The 16,275-nt window shown below is 39.7% G+C and overlaps 1 protein-coding gene across 1 annotated transcript in view; it reads right to left on the bottom strand.

Annotated features, from left to right (window-relative positions):
* Positions 1-3,488: 3,488 nt before the first annotated feature.
* Positions 3,489-16,275, bottom strand: part of LOC143040796 (sialin-like) — a 79,448-nt gene continuing 66,661 nt past the window's right edge. Inside the window, exons 2-6 of the mRNA XM_076212229.1 lie at positions 11,443-11,712; positions 11,226-11,296; positions 9,506-9,742; positions 6,921-7,036; positions 3,489-3,725 (exon numbers count right to left, since the gene is read on the bottom strand). Of these exons, the coding sequence (XP_076068344.1) occupies positions 3,491-3,725; positions 6,921-7,036; positions 9,506-9,742; positions 11,226-11,296; positions 11,443-11,712 (929 nt within the window). The 3' untranslated portion in view covers positions 3,489-3,490. The remainder of the gene's footprint in view (positions 3,726-6,920; positions 7,037-9,505; positions 9,743-11,225; positions 11,297-11,442; positions 11,713-16,275) is intronic.

Raw genomic sequence — 16,275 nt, 5'->3', positions numbered from 1 at the left:
ACCTTTACTTCAAACCACTCACTCTCTCAATTTCTAATCCTAACACATGCTCTACTACTCTCATAAAAACTCTTGACAGCTCCCAAAAGCTTTCCTCCTATCCCATAAATCTGCATAACCTCCCACAGTGCCTTTCTGTCTACCCTATCATAAGCCTTTTCCAGATCCATGAAAGCCCAAAAAACATCCTTCCCCTTTCCTATAGCTTTCTCACATATCTGTCTTACCACAAAGATCTGATCTACACAACCTCTACCCATCCTAAATCCACACTGTTCCTCACCAATTACTCCCTCTGTTCCTCTCCTAATCCTCTCAATTAAGATCCTCCCATAAGCCTTCCCTACTACACTCAACAGGCTAATCCCTCTGAAATTACTACATTCACACTTGTCCCCTTTTCCCTTGTAAAGAGGAACTATACAGGCACTACTCCAGTCCTCCGGTACTCTACCTTCTCTCCAGCAAACATTAAATAACCTCACCAACCAGTCCACCATCACTGCACCTCCCTTTTTCAGACATTCTGCATGACATCCATCCAGACCAGGTGCCTTACCTGCTTTCATCATCTTTACAGCTGCCTTCACCTCATCCTTCCTTATTTCTCCTCCATTCTCCTCACTCATCACTCTCATTTTCTTCGCATTTCCCACTGCAGCTATCTTTCCTTCCCTATCCTCCTTCACATTCAGCAACTCCCTAAAATATTCTGCCCATCTTCCCCTCACTGCCATCTCTTCCATTATCAACTCTCCATCTGTACCTTTTACCTTTTCTTCCCTACTTGATTCGCCTCCTCTTCCTCTCTTAATTTCTTTCCAAAACATCTTTTTATTACTTTCAAAATTTTCTGTCATACTCCTACCCCATTTCACATCTGCTCTCCTCTTTGCCTCCTTTACCTTTTGCTTTACTTCTCTTTTCTTTTCTTTGTACGTCTCATATGACTCCCCTGTCCTCTTTTGTAACCAATCTGTGAATGCTCGCTTCTTCTCTTCTACAGCCTTCTTTGTTTCCTCATCCCACCATTCACTACTCTTTCTTCTATTTCCCCCTGTCCTTCTTGTTCCACACACCATCCTTGCACACTTTAAGACTCCCTCCTTGAACAATCCCCATTCCTCCTCCACACCCATCTCTGCTCTATCCTTTACTCCCTCCCACTCCTCCTTCAGCTTCTTTTCGTACTCCTTCTCCTTTTCCTTTTCATTCAAGTTCACTCTAAGAACCTCCCTACCTTTTGTCCCTTTCCTCCTTCTCCATCTATCCTCCACTCTCAGCTTACCTTCCACCAAAAAATGATCTGATATTCCCCCACCCTCTCCCCTTAGCACATGTACATCCTTAACTCTTCCTATCATAATCCTATTTACCACTACATAATCCATTAGCGCTCTATCTACCACCATTCCCTCCACCACCCTCTCCCATGTGTACTTATGCTTGACTTTCTTCCGAAACACTGTATTTGCTATCATCAACTCTCTTTCTAGACACATTTCCACCATCAACTCTCCACTACGATTCTTTCCTGGAACTCCACACTTCCCAACCACTCCATCGATTGGACCATTTCCCACCCTAGTATTAAGGTCTCCCAGTACTATTACATTGACATTTCTTCCTAAACCCTCTATGCACTCATTTAAATCTATCCAAAAGGCCTCCCTTTCTTCCATGCTCTTCTCACTGCCCGGCCCATATGCACTTACAAAGACCCACATCTCCTTTCCCAGTTTCACCTTCATCCACATTATCCTTGAGGAAACCTCCTTCCACTCCACTACCCCTTTACCTATCTCCTCACTTACTAGAATAGCCACCCCTTCCCTCCCTCGCCCTCTCTTCACTCCTGATAACCTCCCACTTACACTCCCAAACTTACACTCACCCTTCCCTTTCAACTTAGTTTCACTCAAAGCCAACACATCCAACTTTCTTCTCACAAACATACTACCTATCTCTTCCCTTTTACTCTCATCTGTACCACATCCACGCACATTAAAAGACCCAAACCTTAGGGTGCTGGCCCGAGGCCCTCCAGCACCCCTTATGCCTTTCCTTTGATTTTTAGGAATTTGCCCCTTGGGGCTACAGGGAGAAGGATGCCTAGTCCCTCTCCCCGTCCCTTTCTTCTCGCCTCTTACGATCCAAGTGGGAAAACTTGGTGGCAGTATTCTTTTCCCCCACCACAGGGAAATTCCCCCAATCAGAAAGAGAATACTCAGAGAAATGGTACAGGACAGCAACAAGGGGTTGGAGGACAGCATAACAAAGGGACAGTCGTAGTATAAAAGTGTCATCATTTCTCTATGAACAGAATTTCTTCTATCATAGACAAAATGATGTGTAGCTCTGGTCCGTAGGGGCGCCCCATATAGACCCTAAAGTATCGACTGCATGCTACTTTGCCACAATAACAAGCAACCAATACCATAAAGAATTTGACATAGATGAAGTTGCATTGTTAGGTAACCATAGAAGCTACGAATTGTAATTTGTTGAGTATTATTTAGTATTCAATGGATAAAGTAGCTGACATCTCAAAGTCACAAGAGAAAATGAAGAAAAAAAATTAAGTTAAAAAGTGTATGGTTACGTTCATGATATGCAGAATAAAATTATTCCACGCTGAAAACGTAGATGAATGTGAGTGCTGACAGTAATTAACATTTTTAATGTCTATATTACTCAGGAGGTCGGGAGAGAAATACCTTTCGTTTTTAGAATATCAGTTTCAGAAACTATGAGGAAATGTTTCGTGTCGATTTTTGAGTCGTATGAATGAGTTAGTAAGTAGTTTGATGCAACAAAACTAACAGGGACGGCTACAAGCAAAAATGCAGATGCAGATATCAAACTCTATCTGGCGTTAGTTAGCCCCGTCCTTGACTATGCGGAACAGTTTTGGTCTCCGTCCTATAGAATGGATATCAATTCACTTGAATCAGTACAGAGAATGACCAAAATGACATATGGGTTCAGAAATTTACTTTACGATGATCTAATAGAGGTATTCCAATGGGTCAAGGGCTTTGTTAACAAGGGTGGTCCAGACAAGGTCATCGTATTAAGACAACAGGGCAGCACTCGCAGTAATGGATTTAGACTGGACAAATTTAGATTTAAGAAGAAAATAGGCAAGAACTAGCTAACCAATAGAGTGATTAATGTGTGGTTAACGAATGGAATAGACCTAATAACCATGTAGTGAGTGCTGAAACTATTGGTTGTTTTAAAAGAGGTTAGATAACTTTATGGATGGGGATGATATTTGATAATGGACATGGAACTGCTTAGTGTAGGCTTTATGGTCTCATGCAATGCCCTTTATTCTTGTGTTCTTATGTTTCTATTTATTGTGATTGCAATGGAAGGGGTGACTTTATCGTTTTATGGCTATCATAACTCCGTTTCTCTCGCTGTCTTGGAATCCGCTCCCGTACCCTGCTCCGAACACCAAAACTGTCCCTGGGCCACAAGTGACTCACGAAGTCGCCGCTGAACTTACACTCTTCATGTCGAAGTGTTGGATGTGGTTCAAATATGTCGGAATCTCTGTCAGGAGCGTGTAGAAACCCCAGTTGTTCCCGAAGTGAAGGACAAAGATCGCGTAGAAGGGCATCGAAGTAAAGATGGCTCTCCAAGGGACTGGCAGTGTCTTCGTGATGGAAAAGAGGATATGTTTAGGATAATACAGTAAAAGTAATACAGTCAGTGAACTTGGTCATGTAAGTAAGAGTATCATACGGATGTAGACACTTACTTGGATGCAGTGATTAGAGTACAAATACGTATATAGAACACCATGAACACGTATGTGCATAAACAAGAAGGTACACACACACACACACACACACACACACACACACACACACACACACACACACGTAGACCGATTCACAGCGAAGATTGGAGCTCCGAAGAAGAAGGGAAATTTTCGTGGATCCCAACAACGAGGAAGTACCTTTTTGTACTTTTAGGGAAGGGGAAAGCTCGTGGTGCAGTGGGAAGGTGATGAAAAAGGAGAAGGGGGAGGGATTACTGAGGGAAATGAAAGGAAATGAGGAAGGAGGCGAACGGGCTCCAACTGACGGGAAAAAAAAAGTTAACAAAAGATTCTCAGCTGACGCGGGAGAAGTGAATAGTTTCAGTAAAATCATTAAGGTTAGAAATATAAATAAGAACGACTAAATGGAAAGTAAAGATAATAATTTAAATGGATTTAATGAAGGGGGGATGCAAACCTCCCCCGATTAGCAAGGCTAGAGGAAAGACTAAAAAAAATGGCTCAACACTGGGAAAGTAGGCTAGGTCAACTCACACATGTTGCACAGCGAGTTGATAAATTGGAACAATTAAAGAAGGAAAACCAAAACCTAACTAAAGAAGTAGAAGAATTTAAAAAACAGTTAAAGGAAGTAAAAGATGAAAATGAGGAATTAAAGAGGAATAATAGAGAGAATAAAGAATCCATAGCAAAAGAAGCACAGCGTTGGAAGAAATCCAGGAGAACAATAAAATTATATTTAACGACATAGTGACACAGCAGATGAGAGTACAAACTGAAAATACAGTTGTTAAAGTAATGAGGGATAAAGAGAATATAGTAAGAGACTTAGCAGATAAAAAGAAATGTATAATTATATAAGAGATGGAAGAGAAGTATAACTTAAATAGGACTACGAGAATTAAGGAGGAAAAAGAAAAAGTAAACAATATATTAGAATTAGTTCAGGAAGACTAACCTAAAATAGGGAAACAAATTGAAGAAATATATAGACTTGGGAAATATAGTACAAATAAGACCAGACCAATTAAGATTGAATTCAGGTTACAAACGACAGCAGAGAGTATCTTAGCAAAAGCAGGGAAACTAACAGACAGTGAACAATATAAAAAGAGAAATGAATAAAGAGGAAAGAGAGGAGGAAAAAACGAAAAGACAAGAAGCTAAAGAAAAAACCGAGAAAAGAACAGAGTCAGAAGAGGAAGAATTCTATTGGAGAGTAGTAAAAAGGTCTACTACCACCCAACAGTGTAGGACATGGTGCATATAATTATTGGATTAGAAACAGAGAGACAAAACAAGGGGGTGGAGTTATGTTCCTGACTAAGAAGGATATAAACGTGAGGAATGTCACATATGGAAAGAATAGAGTAGAGATGATTATGATGGAAGTGGAAGACAGAGACAGGAAGAGCAGAAAGTTTGTAATAAATTATGTGCCTCCAAAAACGGCCTCGTGGGAAGAGAGAGAACATAAAAGTATGTTAGAAGACACAAGGATAACATTAAATAAGATAATGGAAGATGGAGGAAGAATAGTTATAATGGGCGACTTTAATTGCAAAGAAATCTGCTGGGAAGAGATGACAGTAAAGGGTGGTGACGACTCATGGGGAAATGTTCTACTTGAGATGATTATTGACCATACAATGACGCAGTGGATTCAAGAGAACACTAGGTATAAAAAATGAAGAAGAACCATCGAGACTGGACCTAATAATTACATCAGAATCTGAAATAGTGGAAAAGATTGAATATAAGACACCAACAAGTAAAAGTGACCACATATTGATTGAACTGGAACCAAATGAGGAAAAATACATGAAAAGAAATAAACAATATAGAAAAGGAAAATTGATGTATGAAAAAACAAATTCTGATAAAATAAGTGAATTCTTTCAAAAAGAAGATCGGGAAAGAATATATAAAGAGGAAACAACAGTGGAAGAGAAATGGAATATTTTGACAAAGGAGTACAAAAGTATGTCCCAAGACAAAAGCAAGAAAAAGAATATGTAAAGTACTGGTACTTTACATATTATGTAACATGATATGTCATACAACATTATGTCATACAACAATATGAAATGTGATGTCATGTCACTTTAAATTAGCACATTATTATCATTTTATTTCATTTTATTTTGTTTTATTCTATTTGTCTGGGTATTCATCTTTATATTATTTTATATTATAAGTTATCTTATGGCACTTTTTGCGATTCCCACATTTTTACACCACTCACTTCACTTACACTGTTACATCCTCGGTCAACATTCCACACACACCGGAGCTGTGTTTTTAATAACATCACAAAAATTATTGTACACTGTATTATAACTATTGTTCATTCTATTAATAACTATAAACCATTATACAACCAAAGGGAACCCACCTCCAAGGAGGGAACGCGGTCCTACTCAGACTATGTATACCGCCAGCTTCACTCCAGAGTCACATTCCTCTGAAGAAGCATAGAGCGAAACCGGTCAAGAATAAACCCAGGAACTCGGAACTAGACCAGTGACTTCTTTTTCCGCTTTCATATCAACTATATATATTACATGAAAATGTATTTGTTAGTCGCCAAGCGGTCCTTTTCATAATTGAAGATTTGGCGTTTTTACCGGTTTAAAACCTCACTGCTGGGGTGTCATCAATTTGACAAATAATTGCAGAGTGGTTTATTTTTTTTTAACAGCAATGAGCGACTTATCTATGCTCAATAACAGCGCTCACCAAACGTGTTTTATTATCCTACACAAGCGCGATCCCAGCCCCGTATGTTTCTCCTTCGCCAGCTATTTTCTCTTCCTCCTCCTGAATTTCCCTCATCTTCTTCTCCTCATCTGGAAGAAATCACTTTGTCAGCTGTGTTGTCAGGTGTGGTGGTATTTGGTGGTGGAGATGGTGTTGGCAGTGGAGGTGGTGGTGGTGGTGACGCGCGAGGCGTTGGTGTCCCTCCTCCAAGCCTCTCACGCCTTGCCCTCCTTCTAGCACAACTTTCATTCCACTTTTGGCTCAAATTTTTAATCTTTTCTTTGATTTTCCTCTTCGTCGTGATGCAGTTGATGATTGGACATCTAGTAAGTGTAATAATGTCAGGAAATAAGGCAAACAGTGGCACAGGAGCACAATATCGCCACAGTCAGTGAGGTGTTTATGCATCAATCTACTCTGATGTTTGATAGGTAACTTAGGCTTGAAGCGTGCTGTGCACACCACACGGAAGAGGAAGTCACGCTGATGCCAGACGTACAAAAATATAGCTGTTTCATGGAATTAGACAAGCGAAAACAAGACATATCTATAGATATTTAGGGCCTATTCTTGCGTGAGCCATTTAAATTGACACGCCTCCTGGGCCCTTTAAACTCCCTCCATTACGCTAGGGAGGGAAAAGTAGTTCATATTTTGCTTTTAGGGTGTTTACATTGTAAGGACAGGAATTTTGAAGGGATATTATTTTTGGAATTTCGTTTTATTTATCTATTTATTTATTTGAGAGACTGGGTATTATGGACGTCGTGACGGTTTTACTCAACCAAGAAGCAAAGTAGAAAATAGAGCCTTAATAGACCATGAATTTATTCTATTCTATGTCTGCCTATCAAGATGTGTTGGCAAAGAGCCTTACTATAATCATTGAAGAAGAACATACAATAGGAGATAGCTACAAATATATTTCAGCTGATTTTGGTTCAACTGAGTTTCGACGCGACATTAGAATGTTCTCGAACGTAGCGGGCGCACCGTAGCTCCGCCCACCCGTGACGTCACTAAACGTTCGGACAGAGGCGTAAGCTAAGGCCATTAATTTTAAGAGTAATAGGAAAAATTCCCAACTTTCAGTTCAGGATTCCACTAGAGAAATAGTTTAGGGAGAGATTGTAGCAGCTAGGGGCTCTGTTGAGAAGCGAAATGAAGTTTTACGAAATAATACAACAGGGAGGTTAGTAGTTTACCCATAGATACGAACACATAGCCGTCTCGTTCTTTTTGTGCGCAGCTAAAATTTTAATCTGATGCCAAAAATGATTCCGATAACAGGTATGGACACGTTCTGTAAGATTAATGAAAACAAATGCCAATATGTGAGTTAAATGATATAGTGCAGATATAGTAGGTAGATAGTTATCATTATTATTAAGTTTTGAATCTGATGCCAAAAATGATTCCGATAACAGATATGGAAAAAGGGGTTTAAGGGAGTGTACTTCACAAACACTTTGCGTATATACATTAGCTATGAGGGTGTAATCCTTAGAGTACGATTCTGTCTGTGATCGTTCTCTAATAAGAATACGGGGTTGAAGGTAGACACAGTGCTTGAAGGTAGACACAATAGTATAAGTAGACTTATACAGTGACCGGAAGGTTGGAGCGTAAATAACTACGTTTTTCCACGTGCCTGTGACCTTACTTATGATGCCCATAAGAAAGAAAAAACTGTGTTATTAAATGTCTCGCATACCCATATATTTTTCATATTGTAAGGATCAATAGATTAGTTGGAGAAAACCACAATATACTTTTGTATTTCCTTACTATATTTTTGCTTCAGTGTAATAATTAACACATAGCAGACCTTCGCTTATTTTCTTTTACTACCCCCACTTGGGCATAGGCCTTTTCGCTACCCAGAACCAACCCCGAACGACCTGAGGAAAGGGGACGGAGTCAGACGTGAATAACAAGGAGCAGTTTCCATTTATGGTCAGATATATCCATATAGACGATTGGGTGGTGGCAGCGTATACCTTGATTTTTTTATTTCCCAAATCGTTATTATGTGGGTATCTCTGATCACTCCCATTGGAGGTGCTCTTGGTTAAACAACACTAAATCAATCGACGGCACCACAATATTATTCAAATATGCCCATATCTAAAATTCGATTTTTTGATGAAAATTTCATCCCCATGTCAGTTAATAATATCACAAAAGCTATCAAATATAAGATAATTTTGATTGCCTGCATTGTAATAAAGCAAAGGGGGTGGGATTTGGAAGAAAAACGAAGAGGAACCACACTAATATTGAGAATTCCCAAAATGCGGGTGCAACGGAGTGGAAAAGGTGGAGAACCACTGCTTCAGGGAGTGTCCAAAGCTGGACTTAGCTAAGATAAAGTCCTTAAAGGAATCAAATTCGCCTTTGTATATGCAGTAAAGGGTTAATAAGGTCAAGAGCAAATCATATCAATTCCAAGACGTCATTGCCATGCGAATTTGATCGCCCTTTCTTTGAGGATAACACGGAACTGATGAGCTAGATGAAAGAGGTGAAAGAGGCAAAGATACGAAGAGGAGGTGCAACAAGTTTGGAAGTTAAATTTCAGAAAGAGCTGGAGGGAAATAATAAAGAAGATAAATAGAAGAACGTGGAGTTGTGAGGAAATGAAGAGCGCCCTAGAAAATGTGGCCGAGGACTGTGCTACAAGAAGGTCGGATGAAAAGGAAACAAGAACGACTCGTGGAATGAAGAGAGAGCGTGTGTCTGTGAATGCGATGAAAAGGTGAAGGTGAAGGTGAAGAACTCGATGAATAGATGACTATGAGAGATAGGGCAGGAGTGGAGGAGGAAAGAGGTAAGGTTTATGAAGGAGAATAGAAACGAGTTCAGACGGAATGGTGCCAAGCGAGTGCAACGGGAAAGCCCAGGAGAAAGATGACAGGGTGTGCTAATATTTGAGAACGATTTGTTGCTAACCTCAGTGAGTCCCTGGGCGAATCTGGACACGAAGAACAATTCGGGGCCCACCCAGGCACAGACGGGCGAGACGACGGTGAAGAGACCCGTAAGAACGATGCCCAGGCCAAAGACCTTCTTCCCCCCGAAGTACTCGGCCGCTCGACCCCCGAGGACGTTGGTGAGGACGTAGCCGTAGAAGAAGGCGCCGAGCATGAGGCCCTGCACTTTTTCGTCCCACTCGAACTCACCTTCTATCTGGGAAGGGGAGGAAGAACGGGGTGAGGACACAGTAAACAAAACCTATTAGATTTCCGGAGAAAATCTTTCGCGTGTCGGAGGGATGTGAAAAAATATCTTTTTGAGCCAGTTTGTCCCAACTCGAGGTCATGAGAGTCCTTATGGGTCTCCGACATAGTATTCCAAGAAGTTCACCAAACCGATAACCAGTAAGTTTACAATAAACAGTATGCCATAAGTGCGGGGTCTCTGTGAAAAAAAAAAAAAATAAATATATATAAAAATATATATATATATAGATATATATATATATATATATATCTATATATATATATATATATATATATATATAGGACGGGAACCACTGTCTGTCTCAAAAACCTCATATAAGCTCACATGTCCATATCTTAAGTGTGTGTGTGTGTGTGTGTGTGTGTGTGTGTGTGTGTGTGTGTGTGTGTGTGTGTGTGTGTGTGTGTGTGTGTGTGTGTGTGTGTGTGTGTGTGTGTGTGTGTGTGTGTGTGTGTGTGTGTGTGTGTGTGTGTGTACGCGCGATTCGAATATAGTGATTATACTATTTCCATTATCTCGTGACCCACAAGGTGTTGTCTGTCGTGCTGTCACGTACTGAATCAAAACACTCAGCATATACCGGAAGCTGTCCACTACCACGAGTATGTTAACATGGAGTATTCTAAATGCATATTGATTTTTTATTAAATGGTAGGTGATCGATGAGTAATTGTTATACATGTGAATAAAAGAGGAGACTTGTTAAACGATGTGGCATCTCAGGTCAGGCGACGTTGCCCCGGCAGTAACTTTCCCTTTTCTTGTCCAAGCCTTGTATTCTAGTAATTACATAAAGAAGCTGAGTGGGGGTCTTCGAGCCGCTTGTAGTATCTTTAATCATACTGGTCATACATGCAAATATAAAGAAAACGGTGTCTCCCCCGTTTTCTTTGGACAGGGTTTAGACGTAGCAACGCTGCTGGTTTTGCCGGCCACATCCTATGGGTCACCAGATAATGGAAGAATTATAGTTAGAAGACGAGAGATATTGCCTACAATTGGGAAGACATTCATATTCATTGTTATTCATTCATCGTCTGTAAGTTGACTGTGAGAGATACCTTGATATCAATTCTTCATTTTATATATCACACGTTTAAGTAAGCAATTATCTGTGATGTATGCGAATCCTGAAACATAGGTCATATATTTGGTTGGAAGTAAAATTTGCTAAATAACCTAATGAGGTTGAACCCGCTTGCTAACGGTGATGCAGTTTAGTCTTTATCCTGACTCACGTCAAGGATTTCAGGAAGTTTGGGAAATGTCGGAGTCGTGGCAGAGGTGTAGCGTCATTCATCAGTATTGTGAAACTTCACTTGCCATAGATGAATAATTCATATTTTGTATATTGCTATCTAGTATATTAATTAAGTTATGTATTGGCATACATCAGCACTTGACACTTGTTAACGCCTCACCATCTGACCACAATGTCTGGGCGAGTCCCTTTGTTATACTCATGGAACGCAGTGTGTTGTTGTAGTTGTGTCAAATTGCCTTACAATCAACACGTGTATACAATTATTTGTTAGTTTGATGTTGTGTAGGATCATGCCTTAGTTTGCAGGTCTCTGTTTTTACTACCACTACTACTTATGGTATATCATACCCACGTAAACCGTGTATCCTTCGCATAAACCAACTTGTCCCTCCACAGAGACAAGGACCTTTCTTGTTGTGACTCGATTCATTGGATGAGAAAGGCTGGCTACAAGAGGACCTGCTTACCTCGTCAGAAGCTTCTTCGTCGTCTCCCTCAGGCGCTGGACAGACGTTGCTAGACTCGTTCTTCGTGTTGTTTCCAGCTTTGACCATCGCCACAATGGCCACGGACAAGTTGACCCTCATGGAGTAAACAGATGCAAAACCGAAAAACCCCATCAATGCTAGAGTGTGCCTCGCTCCCCAAAATTCTGTACATTTTTCAAAAGAAAAATAGGTTTTGAGTCACGCATATCTGAAAATGTCGTCCTCCTCCTTCTTGGTAAACATGATATTTCGTTTATTTATTCATGACGAGTTATGATACGATAATTCTGCGTTACCAGACACTACGACAATCCAGAAAGTCTGGAGCAACTTAATCTCAAATGTGCACAACTCGCCTAAGTGTTGTGAATGAAATCAGAGATAGAGATTTTTTTGTAACTCACTAAGACCTACAAGCTCAAGTGTCTTTGGTTGGCCATAAAATCAAGGAAGGAGCTGTTCTAGCCACGAATTGAGCTCCAATGATATGTTATGCAACTATATTTCATCCTACAATACCTATGGTAGTAAAATGTACACACACACACACACACACACACACACACACCGATAGCAACAAATTCCTCAATTCCGTACCTTTTGGTGGGCTAAATTTGTTAACACAGAGGAGATCACTGGATCCGGATGAACCTCTTCTGAAGTCGTGTGGATCGCAAATGTCCATCAAAACGGTGCCTCCGGACAGAGACATTTTGCAGTTGCTAATCGAAATGAAAATAATATATCATATATATAAATATACATGCATACATACATATATATATATATATATATATATATATATATATATGTGTGTGTGTGTGTGTGTGTGTGTGTGTGTGTGTGTGTGTGTGTGTGTGTGTGTGTGTGTGTGTGTGTGTGTGTGTGTGTGTGTGTGTGTGTGTGTGTGTGTGTGTGTGTGTGTATCATTCGCATATTCGTCATCGGCGTTAAAGTCGTACAGTTTCCAGCAAATGTTCTGTTGTAGTATTCCTTGAGTAAGCTATATACAATATACGACATATAGTAAATATGATGCGTAATATACGATATACAATGTATAATACATTTAGGCTTCTTAATCCAACACTTGCCAACCACCACTTGTGCAGTCGTTTGACCCCAGGACATAAACCAACCTCGTGAAATGGCCGAGGACATAAAACATCACCAGTTTTCCAAGTGGGGTTGAAAGAGACTGATAGGAAAGCTGGTAAAAAGAGGAGTAGAAGACGGGTATTGTATTTTTATAGTTTAGGTGTTTATAGATAACACAGTCAGCAGGCGAAGAGTTGCATAAGGTTATTCTCCGCCATGTGTTTATAAACAATGACCGGGGGCCCACTGCTGACTTTAAAATTTTGTAACCTAAATGATATATGAAGAGATTCGAGATTGCTTAAGTAAGCAATATTGCCATACAGACTTGTAACAACGGATCTGCTTGGGGAAAGGATGGAGGAGAACATTCAATTGGTTCACGATTGTAAGATCAAGCACTTTGGGGGATCTTTAATATAAAGTTAAAGATCACTGGACCAAATAAATCACTACGTCACTGCAAAGCTCACCTAGGACCTCGCTTACGTGTTCTCGGGGGATTCCTTGAGTGCACCTCAGAGAAGCACGCTGTATAAGAATTAACGGAGGAAAGGAAGAAAATTCTCTAACTTTCATTCTCCCTAGACGGAAGATTATAAGTGCAGGAAAAGATTATACTAAATTGAACTTAAGTAAATGAATGATTGGAGGCAACAGGGCCTACCGACTAAAATTTGTGAGTGACTAAGCACATGTAACGAAACAGTGGTGAAAGGTGGGGGAAAGGGTTCATATCCTGGGCCCAAACGTCCGCAAAAGTGGCGGTTGGCGAGTTCTGGATTAAAAGACCTACGTATGATATACAATATACATCACATGGAAATGTATCTACCAAAAGCCCTCTCCGTCTTAAGAAGGATGACCTTATAATGTACACTATACAGCATGTAATATGGAACATAAACTATTCAGTATGTTATATACGTTATGCAGTATGTATGGAATATGCAATTTGCAATGTGAAATATATTTGCAATACCCAATGCAAAATATAAAACTTACAATGTTAAGAGTACAATGTGCAAGGTGCATCATGTAATATACAATATCTAGTATTCAATACGCAACATGTAACATACAATATGCAATATACAACATATACATAATGCAATATGTAAAATAAAATATACAACATACTGTACACAGTATACAATATGCAACATACCATACAGCATACAACATATAACACACAATATTCAACATACAACATACAGGATACAACATATAATGTATAACGTATGATACCCAATATGCAATATATAGTATGCACTCTACAATATAGAGTACACAATATATACTATACAATAGCCTGGTTGGACTGAGAAAGGACAACAACCTCTCTCTGTCACCAACCTCTATGGGACAGGTTGGTGCAAAAGGACGTGAGGCCCATTGCGACAGCAAATTAAGACCAATGATGTTTTCTGTTGTGCCTTTCATTACCAAGGAGGGATACCGCCAGAAGCGCAAAATGTGATGAGTAATGACAATTAGAAAAGATTGTGTTCGAACCTCAAGTCACCTCGGTGTATGTCGTTCAGCTGAGCGCGGAGTCGACTAGAGGGGGGCATTCTCAAAGAATTCCGAGGACGTGCAGAGGGGCGACCTTACGACTCTTTATCTTGCAAGTATTATACAAAAATACGTATCAGGGGTTCAAGAATCAGGGCAAAAAATCATCATAAAAGAAACGCAATTCTAAATGATGCAGGCGTGTCATTTTTGTTGTGACAGGAAGCGGTCGGAGCGGTTGCTGCCTGAAAATGTGAGCTAGGAGTCACGTGACCGTAACTCCTTCTCGTCCCCTCCCCACACCTCTACATAACCCTTCTTTAAGAACGTTTTTTATGGTTAATGCGTAAAGGCAGGAACTGACTTGATTTTTTTGCCTACAGGAGGATTTCAAGGGATGAATAAAATTGTTTGACGGTAGCCTGAATCAAGTGTCGATGACTCCTGGGTCCCGGGGATCGACCCACCAACCCCCATCCTTACGTAGAGAGGCGAGATTGACAACCAACGCGCCACAACGGTAGTTTATGGTCAAGAACTCACGTAAGGAGGCGCTTAACAACAGCAACAACAAAAACCCTGCTACCTTTGACTTCAGTGATAGGAATGTAGAGTACAAGCCAGCATATGGTGAAAAAAATTCCTGCTTCTGAGTTGCGTTTGCGATCTAAAACAACGTTATCAGGCGACTCTGAAGTGGCAACTGTGTCCTCTTTCTTATCTTTGGAAATAAAACCTAAATAGTGTCTTCCGCTGACTCTCCGCTTTGCTTTTGTTTTGTCATTTTGATATTCAAATTACGATAAGCTTCCAGCGTCTGTGAGAGGGTAACCATTATTAGTATTATAGAGTGGAAGTGATTCTTACGATCTGTATTTGCTACCAACCTTGAATTATCCCCATAACCTCGTCATCAGTATGTTTATATATATTTTTTCCTTTTCCGCGAGGTCCTTCGTTGTCTAGTACGCGACACTTCTGTATTTACATTCAGCGGCTACCAGAAGTGTTGTCATTGGCTGTCGTCCCATGATAAGCCATGTTCTTATTGGCTGGAACCAGTATCAGTTCATGTGTGTCATAAGTACAACGGCGAGCCACAAAAACTATTCCAAATCGACTAAAACATATGAATCTGTTTTCCTTAAAAAAGCGTAGACTCCGAGGTGACTTGATACAGGTCTTTAAGATTCTAAAGGGAATTGACAACATCAAAAGTGACAAAATATTTACACTGAATGAGAATTAGACAAGAAACAATGGTCTCAAACTGTCTGGAAATAGATCTAATTTGGAAGTCGGTAGAAACAACTTTGCATAGGCAGTGCAATGTAGTTCAGTTCGAAGCTTTAAGAATCGTTTAGATAAGCACCTAAGCAAGATGCTGTAATGATTATCATTTATCTTATATTATTTGTTTATTTGTTTTGTAATCATTTGTCTATTTGTTTATTATTGTTTGCTTGATTCTCACTTATTATTATTTACATGTCAATTCATTATTATTTACTATTTACATGTTTGTTTATTATTTAACTATACCTATGTATTCATTTATGTATTTTATTTATTATTTACATTATTATAGTTTTTATTTATTCATTTATTTATTGATAATTTTTATGATTTTTTTTTTCGCATGCGGCCTAGATATGGACCGCCTTCGTAATCCTTTTTATTATAAACTGTAAACTTCACCACTTACAAGATTATGGTTATAAAGTTGCAGGCAGACTTTCTTTTTGTTTCTTTATTTATGTCGCTTGGTGTGCAGAAATTCTGATAGAATAAGAAGTATTTTTGTTAATGATATTCGTGACACACGTGACACGCTGTTCGACTGAAATGGAATATCGTAGACAAGTACAAATCTCTAGAAACAGGGTTATAGCAATCGAGCTTGAAGCAAATACTAGAAATAAAGTTGTATACATAATATGCATTTAATGACAACATATGTGAGATAAGATAAAGTGGAATATAGTAGACAATATCGTAGAAAACATGGACCAAACACTGTTATTACAAAGTCTGTGGAGCTTACGTGTGAGGTTGGCCTGGTGTTGGCCGCTGAGGAAGCAGGCCTTGCGAAGAGCTTGAGCGCAAAGAGACTT

Source organism: Oratosquilla oratoria, chromosome 29 (assembly GCF_046742065.1).
Source record: "Oratosquilla oratoria isolate Oo_2021 chromosome 29, ASM4674206v1, whole genome shotgun sequence".
NCBI lineage: Eukaryota > Metazoa > Arthropoda > Malacostraca > Stomatopoda > Squillidae > Oratosquilla > Oratosquilla oratoria.
This window is presented reverse-complemented; position numbering and strand designations above follow the sequence as displayed.